Genomic DNA, 19,513 nt, shown 5'->3' with positions numbered 1-19,513 from the left:
CCGGCCAAACTGAACATTACCTACAATCTCTGCATGCCTAAGAGCTGCCTCTGCCTCCTGAACTGCCGATCTTGGGTTCCACTTCCTCCCCTTGGTTGGATTTGGAACCACACTCCTAACTACCACGTCCTTACTCCCAGATAACAACAGCTCTGTCCTGGCCTTGGTACATTTAAATTCCTCTGTTAAACTAGATACTGGCAGCTGAAGTATCCCTTTTCCATACAATGCAACACTACTTAGGCACCTAGGAGCAACCAACCACTTCCTAATATAGGAGCTAACCGACCTTTCAATTCTCTCCACAACGGATATTGGAATTTCATAAATTGACAATGGTCACATTAACCTAGGATATAGCCCAAATTGCAAACACCACAACTTCAACTTTCCTGGAAGTTCGGATTTATCTATTCTATCCAATCCTTCTGCCACATCTTTCCTAAATTTCACCACCTGTTCCTCATCATTCGACTCCACATTGTACCACCTACCTAAGCTCTTTACTGACTTTTCCCTAATTGTTGGGATTTCCTCATCGTCTATGACAAACTTCCTATCACTTAACTTCCCTCTACGTATCGAGATGCTTCTAGATTTACTAGGCTTGATCTTCATGCTGGCCCACTTGAGGTTCTTATTTACCTTCTCTAGTAGCCTCTTTGTACATGGCATTGTTGTGGTCACCAGTGTCATGTCATCCATGTAAGCCCTAACTGGTGGAAAATGCAACCCACTCTGCCGTCTCTCTCCACCTACCACCCACTTAGAAGCCCTGATGATTACTTCCATTGCCATAGTAATGGAGAAATTGTACACCCTGCCATCATGCCTATTTCTAGCCTCTGCCAACCTGTTGTGAAACCTGCTGTACTTAGACACAACCTAATATCCTGAAAATATGCTTTCACCAAGTTAACAACTACCTGTGGCACTCTGAAATAGTCAAACGCACTCCAAATGAGGCTATGCGGTACTGAACCAAACACATTTGCAAGATCTAAAAATACTGCATGCAGGTCCCTTTTGTTAATCTTCGCTGCCTGAATCTGGTGCCAGATCATGCTAGTATGCTCTAAACACCCTGAAAAACCTGGTATTCCTGCCTTCTGCACCATAGTATCTATTAAGCTATTCCTTTCTAAGTAGCTAGTTAATCTCTGCGCAACTACACTAAAGAAAATCTTCCCCTCTACATTCAAGAGAGAAATCATCCGGAACTGGCTAAGGTCCACAGACTCCTTCTCCTTAGGAATGAGGACACCCCCTGCCCTACGCCATGCTCTTGGTATAATTTGCTTCTCCCAAACTATTCTTAGCTGTTTCCATAAAAATTTAAGGGTATCAGGCGCACTTTTATAAACCCGGTAGGGGACTCCATTAGGCCCTGGGGCCGAAGAAGCCTTTGCACGCCTGACCACCTCCTGAACTTCCTTCCACCTAGGTGGTCTGACATCCATCTCATGCTCTATCCCTTCTAATGGAGGGATATCGGGTGGGAAACCTACTATCCTATTCTTCTCTAAATCTGAATATGTATTTCTCAAATATTCTTCAACCTCTAGCCTTTCTGCTTTGAGCTGCCCTCCCTTTTCCTGGCTGAACAATCCTTTAACAAACTTAAAAGGGTCCCTGAAAAAACCTGTCCTTACATGTTCCTTCTTCCTCCTCTTTTTCCTGAGATGCTCTGCCCTTCTAAGAACTGCTAGCCTGCTTCTCAACTCCTCTTGCAACACCTTAATTCCCTCCCTTTCTTCTTCTGTAGCCTTTCTCCACACCTTTCTTAACTGTCTCCTTTCCTTGACTAGCTCCTCTATTTCTCTTTGCCGCCTAGATTTACCTGACTGTACCCTCTCACTCCTCTTTCTCTCATGCAACCCAAACCTCTCTACACCATATGAGTAAATTATATCTCCCATCTTTTCTAACCTTTCTATTGCATTTCCTCTAAGCCTACTTAAGATTACTGACAAATCTCTATTAACTATCTCCCATTCTTTACTGTCATTTGCCCTAGGCCATCTAACTCTAACCTTTTGCTCCATGGTTCTCTCTCTGACTGGCACACTGGCCTCATTGTCACCTGCATCCTCTCTTACTACCCCCTCCTCCTCCTCCTCAGTGGCAGCGTTACTGATATCCTGCGAACTGTGGTTTTCTACCTGCCGCTGGACTTCATCCGACTGACTCAACTGACTTCTTAGGAAGTACTGATCAATGCGGCTACTCTGCCCTTTCTTTGCCACACACTTCTTCTTTCCCTGATGAGTTCTGAGGCCTTTTACTGATGTTGCTTTCTGCCAGCCAAACAGAACCTTATCTTACCACACGTCATCCATCTCATCATCTTAGCAGATTTCGCTCTTTGATGCATTTGAGCTTGCTTTGTTAGTAAATGGGTCTCCATGGTGTGCAGCAACATGAGCCTTCTATCCCTCTGAATTACTGACAAAGGTCTCATTTTGTGGCTCTCTCCTTGTCGCAGTGGCTGCAGATTCGATTCCAATCTGCAGCCCCTTGCTGCGTGTCGTCCCCCCTCTGTTTCCTCCTCACTCTCTCAACCTGTCCTTTCTAATAAAGGCACAAAAAAGCCATGAAAATAATCTTTAAAAAACGATTTATAATTGCCAACACAGCCTCCTTAATTCTCAACCGGAAAAGAGGCGCATTGCAGAAGCAGAAACTTTGAACATGACCTCAAATAACTGACGTTATGAATTACAAATGTTAGTCAACATCATGTCTCAGGAACAGAAGGGGAGACATTTGGTCAGATACTGAATTGGTGACTCTGATCTTGAAACTGTGCTGATTGTATGGATCTTCTGTGTGTGATGCGTCCATGTTGTCACTGACATGGATGGAAAGTGTATGAGAAACTTAGGTGCGTAGAGACATACAACCACAGGGTGGTAATTCTAGTTTTGAGCTCATGTCCCTGACTTGTAATAACTTTTGGCAATCTAAATCAATCAATCCAAATGCTTCCCCCAACCCGACCGGCTTCATCTGCTCCTCGTCACTTTTGAGGTATCCAAACCACTTCCACACAACTGACGTCGCGTTACCTTTTTTTCAACAATATCTTCGGTTCCGGATGATATAGTGATGTCGCTTTCACGTTCTGCATTATTTTCGCCTTATTTTTGACTTCAGTTTCACTCATTTTTTCTCCTTTTTCCAACTTCTTTCTTCAACTTCTTTCTCTGTTTACCTCCCGTTACAACTGTAGCCACGCTTACAAAGAGAAGTGGGCGTATCCTGCCTGCATGGCATACGGTAGCCGGCAGACTCCGATATGCTGTTGTTGCGTTTACTTTTGCCATATGATATCAATTCAAAACGTCCCATGCTCATAATTGAGATTGATCAAAAATTTTATCGCGATTCCGAATTGAGATCGTATGATCGTCCAGCCCTAGTTTTAGAACAAACCCGGCACACCAGCTCGTCCACATTACTGGGCTCCCCTCTGTCATTTGGTTTAAATCGAAAACACTCCCACACAGGGGCCGTGGTATTTGGTTTAGGAACAAGTTCTCTTGTCTTTCTCTTACACTCAACTCGCCTCATCTCCCCCTCACGAAGATCACACTGTGTGTGTGTAGCCCATAGCCCCACCTCCCCCACAGAGACAAAGACACTCAATGACAAGAGCTTTACCTCCGTTCATTACGCTAATGAACCAACTCACCTGGCTGCCAGACGATGCACGGCAGTGAACACTCTTGTCGTCCAGTCTCTTTGGTGGAGAGAGACAAGGAAAACATGATTCATGAATATGGCAATTAATCACGGCCAAAAAGTTACTGTCTCCCTTTAAATTTACCGTGCAATTAACCGACTTACCGCATATCGTGACAGGCCTACTATGTACAAAGGCTATGTACTTGCTGCAGCAGCTGTGGGTTCGATTTGACCTGTGGCCCTTTGCTGCATGTCATCCCCCCTCTTTTCTCTCCTTCACAATACCACTGTTCTGTCAAATGAAGGGCACAAAAGCCCCCAAAAATAGTCATAATTAATAATAATGATAATAATGATGAATTATTATTGTCCAGTTGCATTGTTTACCTCCAGTATCTCCAATATGGCTGACTTCCTGACTCATGATACATACTGTTACAAATGACCTGACCTCCCCAGGTAACACTCTTCCCATGCAAACAGCGCTTAAGATGCCTCTCCACTTGATAAGATTGAAAACTGTGAATTTTCTAGAATAAAAACAGCAAATCTTACATGTAAGCACACAATATGAGGTGTCAGGTCGTCAGTGTTGTTGGTTGGACCCACATCACGTGCACGCCGACTCCCCAGGAGGAAGCTGAGTGTTTGTCTCTTAACAGCAGATAAGTGGATATTGATTGAAGACTTTGTCGCTCAGTTGTAGCTAATGACAGAGACAAAAGGCTGTGGTGTTCAGTGTGTGTGCGTGTGTGTGTGTGTGTGTGTGCGTGCGCTGTAAACTACAGTTGACTGTAAACAAGGTGCTTCCTGACAGGCTCTGTGTAAAAGGTGGAAAAGCGAGTCAGTGGAGCTGAAAGCAGCGAGCAGTGAGGCTGAGCTTTTTCTTAGAGACCAGGACGCTCTCTCTGTGTTTGAGGATCAGGACGGCCTGTCAGGTTAAACCTGCTGTCAGAAGGTTTTCACTTCAATCTCTGTATCAGAGGAGAGAAAATACCCCGACGCTGCCCGACCGCGCTCCATTGTAGCCCAGCGTTTGAAATTCAGCAGCCATGTCTGATATCTCCACACCATCGTATTAGGAATCCAGTTCAGTGCATTGAATTGTCACCGGCTCACTGTATCTCAAAGTGGCATCATTCAGCGCGTCGCCCAGCTGCACCAAACAGGTTTAAAAGGCAGTTAAATTCTTCAAGGAGCTGTTGGCTTTTAAGTGAAATGTTTCCTTGAAGCAGAAAATTGTGTGAAGTTATCAGATTTCTAAATAGCTGGGGGAAATGAAGCTGCTGGAGCTGAAAGACACATTCAGAGGTTATCAGAGCTCAGGTTAGAGAGGGTCTGTGTGTCACAGTCTTAATGTCAACGTCAAACTGTCCATCAGTGGTTTTTAGTCTTCATCAGAGAGGTTCATTCAGCTCAGTGTGACGTCACCTGAGATTAGATTTTTGTTAGCATGAAAAGATAGAAGCAGTGATGGTGGCACTGAAATAAAAGCTATATTCAATATATACACTACAATATGCAGTTGGAGACTGAAGCATGCTGGTGAGTGTGCTGCTGTTACTCACCTGTGGTTTTTAAAGGGAGTCAGTTCACTGGTGATGGATGAACAATACAAACCAGGTTACTGAAAAGAAGTGGTCGTCTCATTAGAGGTGGACGGAGCCGCAGGTGGTTTTGCTGATGCTAACGTTACATCAGCGCTGTTGAGACAAGTTTGCCTTCAAGAAAAGATTCTGGTCTGAGTTAAAATGAAAAGATAAAGGGAAACTTCTCCTTCGTGCTGCAAGTGTTGGGCAGGTTTCATAAAAATGCAATTCATTACATATCATTAGTCATCTTCATTTGAAAGTATTAAGTTACTTTACCGTTTTACTTGCTGCCCCTGAGTAAGAATTTTCCCAGTCAACCATCAGTCCTCATCAGGGTCCATCAGTGGACTAGTCTCCTGCATGTTTCTGATATGAATGTAATGATTAAATGATATATTTTGGTGGTTTGAGTTGAAGGTGTGAGAAAGAATAGTATCAGTAACATTGTTAACACTGTGCTACATTACAGAGAAATACAAAACCGTACTAATGAACCTTCATTAATATAGGCCTATATTTTATCTACAAGTGCACGTCACACACTGAGCGAGCCGCCTGTTAATGACGCTGTGGGCTAATGGGCATGTAGCTACTTCCATGTTTCAGATGATACGTCATGTTTGTAGTCGACCAATGAAGATGAGTTTACATATCACCTTGGGTTCGTCCTTCACCTTCTCAAAATGATCCCACACTTTGGATTTCCTGCCCGACATGTTATTAACTAGCCTGTGGAATAACCGCAGGTACCAGCCCTGGAAATTAACCTGACTCCTGTCTGACTGCTGAGCGTGGACACTTCCTGTGTCTGTCCTTTCACATTAAAGTCCCACATGGTCCAGTCATAGAGGTCTGGATTTATTTTGACAAGGTGCAGCCCCTGATAGAGTTTCACTTTGTTTGGTTTTCTTTCTAAGTGCTATAACATGTACGAGGGTCATGTTGTTTCATAGCCAGTAATCAGAGCACTGTAGGTTCAATTTTATTGTAGTTTATTGACATATAAATCCAGTGATGGGGGATATTGTTCAGCCTAATGAAGGTTCTCCTCCAGTAAATCTGACCCACTCATGCATTCACATGCCGTGGTTACTACTTGGTCTAATTTCACCTATTATATCAACAACAGTGTGATGATACTGAACAATTTACCAGCCTCGACCTTTTGTCAATAAATGAATAGCCTTGGACACAAGGACAGACAGACAGACAAAGGATCAGATTCTAATAAATTAAGAGATAGGGATCATGATGTGTGGGCTTATCAGATGTAACACAATAGACGAATGCTAAGGTTCAGGTTAGCACAACAAATGGATTGGCGAGTCACTATGACGAGCGCAGATGAACACACCAGAGTTAGAAGACACACCTGTGAGTGTTCTGGTGTGCCAGTCTGCTACAACAGCATTGGAGACAGCTGTGTAAGGAGGGGACAGTCACAGTTGCTCCACTGTTGTAGGAAATTTTAATGGAAAAACATCGAACATACTAACGGTCATTTGACACAATCACCCAGATGTGCCGATCACTGGGATGAAAAAAAGCAAACTGGGGCCCAACTCCTTAAAATAAAAAATAAAAACAATCAACAGTTAATTTTGGGTGGTAACGTGTTACGTGACATTGCAAATGTAATAATACTACCTGGAGTTCTGTTGGTAACGACTTATATTACTTTATTAGTCCATAGCCATTGGTAGCTTTGTCACCTTCTACCTATGCCAGTCCTCAATGCCTATGTGCCAAATTTCACATGGATTGACCAAGTCAGTGAGGAGAAAAACGTGGAACACACACACACACAGAGTTTTCGTCATTATATAGTAACTTATGATTTGACTTTCAAAGCTCCATTAGACCAGCCACCAACACAGAAAAGCAGGGAGGGGAGAACAGGAACAGGTGAACGTCACGTTGTGCCCTCTGGGTAATGCTGCTGATTGAGAGCCAAAATGAATCATGAAGAAGCTGATATGGAGAGGGGCAAGAGAGAACCAGCAGCTTGTGAGATGTGCCGGTGTGCAGGAAAAAGTCTCGGTACATCAGAGAGTAAACTGCAGAGTGCTGGTACTGTGTCCCAGTGAGTACTGGCCCACTTCAAGCACGGCATGATGCACATATTTTTGAATTCGATGTGACTTCCCCAGGATGTCGCTGTCTCAGACGTCCATCACCAATAAACCTCCATAAATCTGCACAGAAATCGTAGGAAAATAAGAAGCATCAGAACTTCTCTGTGAATCATCAAGTTTTAAGTTTTCTCCAGTTTCAAAGTGTCTGGAAGAATGCTGTTGTAGACAATATAAGACAATCTTGCAAATGCTCATGCAAAGGAGTTCAGCAGTGCATTGATGTAGGAACTATACACAGTATAAAACCTCTTTCCTGCTGCACAAAAAACACTCACACCCACTAAAATCTGGGTTTTTATATTTATTGGAAAGGTTACAATCAGCATTTACTCCCGGAACAAACGCCTCTGCACTAGTCATGGGTGTCTATCAGCTCCAGCTCCGATCGGCTTTACTTGGCAGTGAAGGAAATACGGCACTCAAATTTTAGCTTTAGTTTTAGATAGAGACCTAATAGTTTCACACAACAAGGAATGAGGCGACGGTGGAGGAGGTCGTAATGTGTACCTATAAATGAGGCAGCGTTGTAGACGGCGGCGTTCTGTGAGGCCATTACATACATCTGGACATGTGGGCAGAGAATTCTCAATAACCGGTTCATTCCGTTCCGCAATTATTTAAATGCCTTCGTCGTCTCCTATGGTCGTATCTCTCTTGAACGACAATGCAAAGCCTTTAAAATCTCCAGAGGTGCAGCATTGCTTTGTCTGTATTCGTAAGCTTTCAGGGAACATGCATAAATACGGACAAAATGAACCCAGAGTACGGACAGAGGCCCCCATGCGTCTCCTTCTACGTATCATCGAGCATAAGGCCTCGATCACACAGAAAATGTGTTGCAGGTTGCAAAACGCAAGGTGCACCACCCTACCTTTTTTTTATATTGAAACACCTGCTCCACCTTTTTATTGTTGCCAGGCAACCACCCTGTCACCTCCTTATCTTAACCTTCCTCTGTAATCAATCTACTGTCTATTTTTCCCAGTAATCAGTGTGTAGCTCCTGACATGTTGAGGCAGAGGGTGCTGTCTGTAGCTCTGGTTGAGGGTGAGAGGCTGTCAGCAGATAAACACAGATCTGTGTGGGTACATGAGACCCTAAAAAAGAGGCTGGATCATGGGGAGTACCACCAGTTGGTCCAGGAGCTTCTCCTCCATCATGGACGTTTACAGGCAGATTTTAGGATGACTCAGGGGCAGTTTGACAACCTGCTGTCTATCATCAGGCTGTATAGCTCTGGGTATCCAGCAACCACTACCACCAGTTTCTCCTCCATTGTTTACCAACTGTGAACTTGTTGTCGTGACCACCTCTCAAATCATCTGACTGGACAATGGAGAAAAGGCTGAGATGACGTGGGGCGTTTCCTGCTCTCTATTTTTAGCAGGTTGTCCCATGTTTAAAAAACCCACGTGCACACGTTCATTTTGGTGGAGAAGGGGTATATGTATGTAGGTATACGTCTCTCTTTTCCTCTCACTGTTACTTTCTCATCTCTCTCCCGGTCTTCCTCCCGCCCTGTCTCCCTCTCTCCCCTCCCTCCCTCCCTCCCTCCTTCCTGTCTGCCGGTGTCACAGTAATTAAATCGGCCCTCACTGGGACGATCGTCCCCGGCAACTCTCATCTGCTTCCAGTTCAAAGAAGGTGACGGGAGGCAGAGATAGAGAGGGATTAATACTGCCGGCTGCCGCCACGCAATTATCTCACCGCCTCCCACCACGCACACACACACACAGTGCACACACACACAGTGCATTAACACCTCCCCCTCTCTTCCTCCCAGCACCTGTCCATCAGCACCTTCACATCCATCTCTTTACACAGCATCGTCTCCATCCATATTCATAGTGAACCACACTTGAGTCTTAAGTGCCTGTCAGACCCTCACAGTCATTACACACACTGACTGCAGGACAAAAGACAAGTGTGTGTGTGTCGAAGCGGCTGTAAGTATTCTCTCAGTGACACCTGTTAGACAGAGGACATCTGTGGGTGGACATATGGAGGGAATTAACATTACAATCATTATCACAGCATTATCTTTATCAAGATGTTTAAGATATGGAGTTAATGACTATTTTCTAGACAACGTGATCGTTTAAAGAGATTCGATTTTACATTCTCACACACTGCGACAAGTTCTAAGGGAGGATGTCTTTATAAATTTTGTTTGATAATGCTAGCAGGGACTGTTCTTCATTTATTAGGGAAGGGGGCAGCTGTGGTGTGACTTTGTTTGTTTATTTATTTATTTATTTGAGCCTCCCTAAGTGACTGGCGGAAAATGGACAACCCTCCCTCCACCCGTAAATAGTTATTAGATATTTCTGACTTTGATGTTTGTTGAAAAAAGCCTCAGTTTTCACTCTGGTGCTGGATAGTTCATGCAAATGCATGCGTTTATTTTCAGCCAAATTTTAAATGAGTTAATGTTTTGAAGGTTTCAGAAATTTGAAAATCCAACGATAATTTCAGTTTCTACAGTTTCTGGCTGTGGTAAATTACATCCGTCCGTCCCCAGTGATCAAAATATTATTCGACATGCCTCCCTCATTTTGCACCACCTCCTCCCCCCTCATAAATAACAAACAGTCTCTTATTCAGAGTGATGAGAAATGAAAGCGAATTATGGCTTAGGCTCGATGTCATCAAGTCCATCACTGATTAAAAGCAGTAACTGAAGTTTAGCCTTGAGATATTTTAGCTTTGAAACATTTCTCAGTTTGACTCCTTCAGTTTGAAGCCTGTTGGCCTCCGCTTGGACTCCACAAACCTTGAAGAAAGTTCTCCTGTTATCAAGTGTCAAAGGCCCAAAAACAACCATCAGAAGTTTTTACTTAATGAATGTTGTAAATAAGACGAACTATGAAAGACTCTCTTCCACCTCCTGTTTACAGATCACAGCTGAAATAAATTTCCTAATCTGTAAAAGCTTCTCAGAGAGGGATATATTATAACTTATATTCATTTGACAGACAATGTTCGTCATGTAACTCACAATAAATGCATCAGTTTACTACTATAAAAGATATACTTTTGGCCATACAGTGTTTTTCCCTCAGCATTTAGTTTCTTTAAGTGTAAAACTTCTGTTAAGACGAGTTAATTGTCTTCTATAGCTTCTATGAACCAATCAGACTGGTCAATCAAAGACATGTTGGGAGATGAATTCAAAAAATTAAGTATCTGAAAGGAGCAGTTTGTAAGATATAGGGAAGTTTAGTGATGAGGACTGCAGATTGCAACCAGCTGAAACTTCTCCCAGTTAGAATTCCTTCAGTGTTTAATATTCAGGAGGTTTTTACTGGGAGCCAAAACAAACAGAGCAGGTGATTTAAATTGGTAAGAATGCTGAATAAAGCAGTGTCATGTTAAAGATGGGCTTCAAACTACTGTGAGTGATGCGCAAATACGAATGGCCTTACATGTATCTAGTGCCAGTTTTTGGTTTTTCCGTTCTGGTTTACTGTAGAATCATGGCGGTGCAACGTGCCTTCAACTAATTTTTCCCAGTGGTCACTCGTGGCATTGCAATGAAATAAACCCCTGAGGCCCAAAAAGCATTTTCCCCATAGACCAACATTATAAAAGAGACGTCTAGACAAGGTAAATTATGATTCTTTGTATTATCAATTTATGATCCATGGAGGTTTTATATTTGTAAAAGTTTCCTGGAGTGGAGAGAAGCGATCTCTGAAATTTTCAGGTGATTATACACAGGGCCGAAAATCCCATTTCATAGTTGGGGGGGACAATAAACAGTATAATTTTAGAGAATAATTCCAGCGGGGGACAAGGAAAAAAAGTTGTAGCCTGTCTTTTATACAGCATCTTTTACCGCAGTTTGACGCTTTAATCTTCTCTCTATCTCTCCAACAGGCAGAGTGAATGTCTATACTAACTAAACTAAAACTAAAACTAAACATTTCCTGCAATTAAACTGGTAAACTGGTTTATAAACAGTGTGCTGTGAGATCTGCTGCTGCGCACCTCACAACCGTGCGTAATAGTCATGCATAATGACCGCTCCTCGTCTGCACATCTTTTATGTTTGTCTCACTGACAGGTGGAGAGCCTACAGACAGGTACCCATTGCTCCGCCACTGACTGCTCTTGTCCTGTCCTCTCCCTCTTCTTTCTCTCCTGTCCTCTCTATCACTAAACTCTGAGCTTAATCATTAGCTTTTAGCTTAGCAGCACTCGTAATTGAGTAGGCTTTTGAACAATGCAGGTGAAATGTTGCAGACAGTTTATATTATCAGCCTGGGCCTGGGGCTTGTTGTAACAGTAAATGGGATGTGTTGTAACTTGTGTAAGTTAAACTGTGTCTGTGTGAGTGAACATCTTACCCTGCGATGCGCGATGTGGGCAGCGGGTCCAGCTGCTACTGCTGCCAAGCAGTAGCATGGGATATACCACTACTAGGAATGGGAGGGGGGGACTAAATCTTTTAGGATTTAAATAGCACATTATTGCGCGATTATAATGAGCACTGCTTACATTGTGCTTTCAATAAATACTACTGCATTGTTCAAAAATTATTAATTGTGTCTCAAATGATTCTAGGGGGGGACAGCTTTACTAAAGGGGGAGTCATGTCCCCCCCGCCCCCCCGGATACACTAAAGAAAACTTACATTTAATTTCTGACAGTATATCCCCCTACGTCCTACACACTGGACCTTTAAGAGGCATAAAACTGTAGGATTAAAGTCTGATACAGATTTATGTTTTACCTGACCACAGCAGAAGCGTCTGGAACATCTGACCTTTGTGACTTCCCTCAGAAAAATCTCTCTTTTCAACTTTATCAAGTGCAGCATGTGAGAAGTATTTCTATAGACTGCAGTGATACTGAAGGCTCGGACTGTCAGGTCTCATTTTAATGACTAATAACTATCTGTTAATCTGAAGTGTTTACAGACTCAGCAGAGTTAGAGGGATCGTTCACCTCAAAGTCAAAAACTTATTTTCCCTCTTACCTGTAGTGCTGTTTATCAGTCTGGATTGTTTTGGTGTGAGTTGCAGAGTGTTGAAGATATCGGCCGTAGAGATGTCTGCCTCCTCTCATTTCTCACATCTGAAAAACTCAACAGCAGTGTCTCTTTACAGAAATCATGACCTGTTTACCGGAGATAATCCAGAGATCTTGTTGTGAGCAGTGTCATGTGGGAACTATTTTCTTTCTACTGAACTACACCAGTATTTACTTTGTTGACAAAAACTATGAGGAAGATTTTTCATCAACCTTTTTTCCATGACAAAAACGAGACGATGATGAGCTAAAATAGATCTTGATATCAAAAACTGAGACAAAATATAAGTTTCATTTTCAAGATATTTTTTGGGCCATTTTGCCTTTAATGGACAGGACAGGTAAGCGTGAACAGCCTTGTACATGGGGCGCCTGCTCTACCACTAAGCCACCGACGCCCCAATCAGTTTCATTTTCGTTTACAAGATGGTGATGAAAATGTTCGTGGTGGACTATCGGCAACTGAAAGCTGAGAACGGTCGTAATTATCTTCATATGCAGTATGAGCAACAGGCTGGTAAACTCCAGCAAATAGTTTGCACCAGGATGTTTCACTAACCAGCAATAACACTCACACCAGAGCAGTGCCAGACGTTGGTGCGAGTTGTGAGCTGTAATTTAGCAGTAAAGAATCAGCCATGTATGTCTGACTGTGGATGGTGGAGCTAAAAATGACTAAAATGTGAGTTAAACTAATAAGCATTTTCATCTTAAGACCAAGACTAATCTAAAATAGCTGCCAAAATTAACACTGAACTACACCCACCATCCGTATCACTGCGCAGAAGGAAGTGTGTATCTACTGCTACCTCACCTAGCGTCACTGAGCTAGCTAATGTTACAGCTCAGGCAAAGAGGACAGCATTTATGTTAACATCTTGTGCTGTTGCGATCACGAGCCTCTCATCAATGAGTATATGCTTCCTTCCTTCTGCGCGGTGATACGCATGGCAGGTGTAGTTCAGTAGAAAGAAAGTAGTTCCTACATGAAACTGCTCTCAACAAGGTCTGTGGATTATCTTGAGTAACCAGGTCAGGATTTCTTAAAGGAGACACTTGTGTTGAGTTTTTCAAACATATTTTGGCCCTTTGAGCTCCACAAGCTGAGTGACATCTGGTTCCATTATACTGGAGAGAAGACAGACATCTCCAACACTTTGCAGCTCACACCAAAAAAAATCTAGACTGATAAACAGCACTGCAGGTAAAAGGAACAATATGTGTTTTTGATTTTGGGGTGAACTGTCCCTTTAAGCAAATTTTGTATGTTGAACTTTCAGTTGACGAAGTTGGACTCACAGCAGAGGGAATAAAAGCATTTATTATGGAGACCGTCAGCACTTTTGTTATAATAGATGTCGCCCAGTGTCACGGTTTCATTTTCAATTCATCTGTGAGATATTACTGCTGAGAGGCTCCGGGGAGGCAGAGAGCTCTCCTCACCTCTTGTCAGTGTGGAGGTGTGAAGTGGCTCTGTGTAACACCAGGGGCAGTGTCATCTCATCAGCTGGATATGAAGAGGGAGGGAGCTCAGCCAGTGTATTCTCTCTTTTATTGCTTATTACTCTTGTTTTATTGATGGAGATTGACCGCTGATGGAGTCTGTGCACAAGAGCGCAGCATTTTAGGTTTTACAGTGTCAATATTTTGTTTGCTTTGAAATTCAGTGTTGGAGGTGCGTTAGCTTTTAGATTAAAGGGATGGTTTGTTTTTTTTTTTGTTTTTTTTTCTTTCAAGAAAGATTGTAGGAGGTACTTAACTATATTCATTTGGTGCTTCTCAAAGTCAAGGATGCTACCTTGGAAGGACGGGTCCTTCATAGTCAGGTTCTGCACAGGTTAGGCGAGACTCCCTCCAAGCATTGACGAACACACACCGGAACAGGCTCGCAAGTGTGCTTCAATGAAGAGGCCCTGCCTTCAATTCCAGCAAATTGTGCACAAAAAATGGGTGCGTAATGTCCACTAAAGATACACACATGTATCCTTGAAAAATTCCTTGAAGGAAGGACTCAGTCCTCAGTAGAATTCGAAGGATCCTTGACATTAGAGCAGATCTTCAGCAGGATCCAAAGACGTACCCTCCTTGAAATTCAGCCGTTTAAGGACCCTTCCTCCACTGTGAGAAGCACCAAGTGTGTTACCTGCAGGTCAATCAGGAGAGACTCGTTATGAAAGAAAAGAATATTTATTTACATGTGCACATAAGTATGAGAAATGTGAGCAATCTTCGGTAATCAGACCCCATCGTGATGTCATATATTCCAGGAGGATGGTAAAGACTGGTGGTGATGAGATGATGAGGAAGCGGAGGATCTGGATGTGAAGAGGAGTGGGCTTTTGATGAGCTCATCCTTGGCTTTGGATAAGGTGACTGGAGGTGAATGGAGTGGAGGAGGGCGCTAAACTATTCTGCCTAAAATGACAGCTGACAGGAGCAGAGAGGAGAACAGATTTAAAGTTTGGCAGCAGCAACATGATAAGCTGAAGGAGATCGTGGCAAAGTTTGATTGGCTAACTGAGAGAGGGAACGCCCATAATCAGCTGATTGGAGGAAGCAGTGGGAGTGGGATAGATGGATACAGCATAAAGAAAGTCTTTCGATTGAACTTACTCTAAGCTTCATTAGAAGGTGTTCGGCTCGTCCCCAGTTTGGAGAAGCAGACAGAAGCACCACCACAGAAGCTAAGCTATGTACTTCTGTGGACAAGGGCAGCAGTGAAACTGTATGTATTTAGCCACCTTAAAAAAATCAATATCAGTGTAATCCAGACTCAAATCTAGAAAGATTTTGAGTCTGACCTTCCTACCCAAGGCGCGGCACTAACTGGGGCATTTCAAATGCCGCCGCATGCAATTGGATAGCACAATAGCCAATCAGAGCAAAAAACAAGGTGACGTATTCATTGCACTAAGCCCCATTTGTTTGCTGACCAGTGGGGCTAACTGATATATTACGCTTTTGCCGTATCCCGTCTGCAAAACGGCAAAAACGTCCTTCCTGGAAGTGAAGGCTTCTAGGGCAGTCTTCTGTTCCTCTCTCAAGGAAAAAGATAAGTGTAGTTGGCTTAGCGTTTCTTCCAAAGCTAAATTGAATGGACGTGGTCCTTCGGCAGCTGCCATCTTGGCTGTTTACTTTTGGACTCCTGTGGCGCAGCGCTGTTGTCATCATGTGACGCCCGCCCAGAGCCCGCCTCTGTCAGATAGACTGATCTGATTGGTCCGATAGGCAATTCAACGGGCTCTGCTCGTCGGGGCCAGATCCCCGTGCAGTGCAAATTCGGATTTGCTGGGGGCGGGGCATCTGGATTTCCAGGTTAAGTGTACACTATAGTATTTATAATATTTCACTGCTTTACCATCAAACAGCCCTTTCTGGTGGGGAACTGAACTGAAACCAAACTTATTGATGCGTTCTTCAAAGCCAGCAAATGCCTTTTACAAAAACACTAGCGGGAGATTGACAGGCGGATTGGGGCGGCGTCAGCAGTGATGCAGGCGCTTAACCGGTCCGTTGTGGTGAAAAGGGGGCTTAGCCAGAAAGCGAAGCTCTAGATTTACCGGTCGATCTACGTTCCAACCCTCACCTATGGTCACGAGCTCTGGGTAGTGACCGAAAGAACGAGATCGCGAGTACAAGCAGCCAAAATGAGTTTCCTCCGCAGGGTGGCTGGGCTCAGCCTTAGAGATAGGGTGAGGAGCTCGGACATCCGGGAGGGACTCGGAGTAAAGCCGCTGCTCCTCCACATCGAGAGGAGCCAGTTGAGGTGGTTCGGGCATCTGGTAAGGATGCCTTCCGGACGCCTCTCTTGGGAGGTGTTTCGGGCATGTCCAAACGGGAGGAGACCTCGGGGCCGTCCCAGGACACGCTGGAGGGATTACATCGCCCGGCTGGCCTGGAAACGCCTCGGGGTTCCCTCGGAAGAGCTGACGGAAGGGGCTGGGGAGAGGACTGTCTGGGCTTCTTTGCTGAGGCTGCTGCCCCCGCGACCCAACCCGGATAAGCGGAGGACGACGAGTACAAGCTAATGTTACCTTCCAGAACACGTAGTCGCTGATGTACCGCTGCCTCGATCAGTTAGTTTGTGCTGTTGTGTGACTTTGGTGAATCCCAACTAACACTTTAAAACTTATTTCGAGAGATACTGGGATTGTGATACGACCCTAAGTGTTGTATCGTAGGCAACTGGACTTGCTTGAGTTTCTTGAAGATGTTTCTGCTCTCATCCAAGACGCTTCCTCAGTTCTAATGGACTGGTGCTGCATCGCAGGCTTTAACCCTGTGTGTGTTTGAAGCCACACAGTGTGTAACAATATTCAACATTATCAAGAGAATAAACCACGTGTCCGTTCACTCTTACATTCATCACTGCCTGTTTTACTCTCAGAAAGTCTCTGTGGCTACACTGACAGTGATCTTGAGGCTTCATATTTTTCTGCTTGGTGAGCAGCAAAAATCTCAAAAATCTTTTCAGTCTGAATTTTTTTTACCAACCTGAATCTTTCTGGCCTGGAGGCATGAATGTTTTTGTTCCCACGTTAATCAGATTTATTCAGACTTACCTTCACTTCACTCTTTTTGCCTTCTGTTTAAAAAGCATCAAACTGCAGCACTTGAGAAACATTTTAAAAGGGTGCTGATTGATTTTCTTACAGTTCAGATGTGAATGGGAATCAATGGCTGCCTGGAACTGTAGAAACATACAACTAAAACTTGAAGCACCTCAGTGTCGTCCTTAGAAACACATACATGTTCATTAAAAGCTGCTTTCTGCATTTAAAGCGTAAATATTGTTCTAACAACAGCTAAACCAGTTTTACTGTGAATTCCTGCTCTGCTGGAATATAACACTGTCAGGAGCTTGTGTTTGTTTCTTACCTGCAGTGGTTTAGTTTCATTTAATGAAGTGTTTTTGTGATTACATTTACAAATTAAATTTACTTGTAGGTTTTGAAACAGTTTAAAATCACCAGCAGCTGATAAAGGTTTTCATCACTTAAATCAAACTGTATTTATGTTGTTATATATTCTGAAACACAGTCACACAGATTCTTGTCTTTCCAAAGCGTTTGTTGTTTCTTCTGCCAAGATAATGTAACCTATGACAACTCCTTCTCATACATGTAACACAGACTTCATGTAACAGCTCAGTGACTCTGTGACAGTCAACCTGTTCCCTCATGTGATACGATGAACAGACACCACAGAACAAGTGTTTCGGGGTCTTTTATACCTCACATGTCCTTCTCTCCTCCTGTAGTGCTGGACTGGAGAATGACGGATCCAAACCATCCCATGAACGCTCTGATGCGTCTGAACCAGATCCACCCGGGCCTCCAGTACCGCCTGCTGTCCCAGTCTGGCCCTGTGCACGCTCCGGTCTTCACCATGTCTGTGGAGATCCAGGGAACCACCTACCAGGCCACCGGGAACTCCAAGAGAACCGCCAAGCTCCAAGTGGCCCTCAAGGTAATCAGCTGAGTTTGAACTGTTACAGGAAACTTAAAAAAATCTGGGGGCTGTAAGTTAAAGTAACAATGTGTAAGATTTGGGGGATTTAGTGGAATGTAGGGGTGAGGGTTAGAGATAGCAACCAGCTGAAACTTGTTCAGCGTTCAGGAGTCAAATCGTCCGCAGAGGTCTCTTCCTCCGCATCACAAACGGACCAGGGGTCTCATTTATAAGCATTGCAGATGCACAAAAGGAGGCCTGAAAGAGGCGAACGCCACTCCCCACACAACAGTTGTGATCTCTACAAAACAAACTTGACAGGAGAATGTGGCCACCTGTAGCGAATCTCTGACCCGTGCATATGAACACATGGAGAGAGGGGAAATTGGCGTCGCAGATGGTGAGGTGGTGAAGTGAAGCCGAATTGTAGGAATTAAATGTGAGAGAGAGAGTTCAAACTTTCATCTTCAAATGATATCCCTGTGTTGAGGATGTTGAGAATGCTCACGATCATTTTGGCGAAGCGTGAAACAATCAGTCCAAATGCTATTGCCGTGATTCACCCATAAAGACTCATTGCTTAGCAGGCTCATTTCTATGGATCAGTGTTCATGAGGTGCATTTATGGTTGAAAGTGAGCATGTAGAGGCTGGGATATGAGACTGATCCATGAGCAGACAATTCCAAGTTGACTTGGGATTGATAAAAGAAAATTGTGCACTCTCAGGTGTACACATGGTTTTATAAATCAGAATATTTTGGCGCATGCCATTTTCTGTTTTTGTCTGCACATACATGATGGATACACTTTGAGTATGGATCCTACGCACTGTTTTATAAATGAGACCCCTGCTGATTCAAACCAGTAAAAATAAGAGGTAAGAATAAAGCAGTTTCCAATACATATCAGTCTTTCTTCCTCCCTGTTCAGCACTTCACAGATGGCCCTTTTACCCAGCCCCTGCTAATGTGTGCTCACCTGTTTTCTCTGATAACTTAATATGTGTTCACCTCATGTCTGATCCAGACGTACAGGAGGTTTTTACAAAGGAGCTTAATTGTCCACAGAGATCTCCTCCTCTCCAATACAAACACACCAGTGGTCTCATTTCTAAAACAATGCATAGGATCCATACTAAAGATGTACGTACAGATAAAAGCCAGACAATTTTTGCAATCAGGCTTCCACCTCGCCATCGCCAATTTCCTGTTTGCAAAATGTGAATAAAAACATGGGTCAAAGTTTCTCCTTAAGTCTGTTTTTATAGATCACAACTTTTGCATGGTGGCGTACGCCTCTTTCAGGCCTCATTTTGTGCGTACACATTGTTTATAAACGAGAGCCCTGGTGATTTAAATGGTAAAAACAGTGAGTAAAGCAGCTTCAAGCTAAAATTATAGCTGCTGCGCAGCGATGGGTCGGGTCCGGGCATTTTTAGGCAACCTCTGAGACTAAGGATCAATTTCTATCTCACTGAGCTAATTAGTCAGTGACAATTAATGTGTAGCTTCACAAATTGACTAAGCCAGACGTGCAGGTTTAGCAGCCGTCCATGCATGGAAAAGCAGATTTCAAACCACTGTAAAAAATTCAGTTATCGAAACAAAAATCTG

The 19,513-nt window shown here is 43.6% G+C and overlaps 1 protein-coding gene across 3 annotated transcripts in view; it reads left to right on the top strand.

Moving 5' to 3' along the window:
• LOC126393832 (spermatid perinuclear RNA-binding protein-like) overlaps positions 1–19,513 on the top strand; it is a 139,312-nt gene that overhangs the window by 106,029 nt on the left and 13,770 nt on the right. For all 3 annotated transcript variants that reach the window (XM_050050214.1, XM_050050215.1, XM_050050216.1), the window contains exon 12: positions 17,709–17,917. In XM_050050214.1, coding sequence (XP_049906171.1) covers positions 17,709–17,917 — 209 coding nt within the window. The remainder of the gene's footprint in view (positions 1–17,708; positions 17,918–19,513) is intronic.

The sequence above is a fragment of the Epinephelus moara genome, chromosome 8, assembly GCF_006386435.1.
Source record: "Epinephelus moara isolate mb chromosome 8, YSFRI_EMoa_1.0, whole genome shotgun sequence".
NCBI classification, from domain to species: domain Eukaryota; kingdom Metazoa; phylum Chordata; class Actinopteri; order Perciformes; family Serranidae; genus Epinephelus; species Epinephelus moara.
This window is presented reverse-complemented; position numbering and strand designations above follow the sequence as displayed.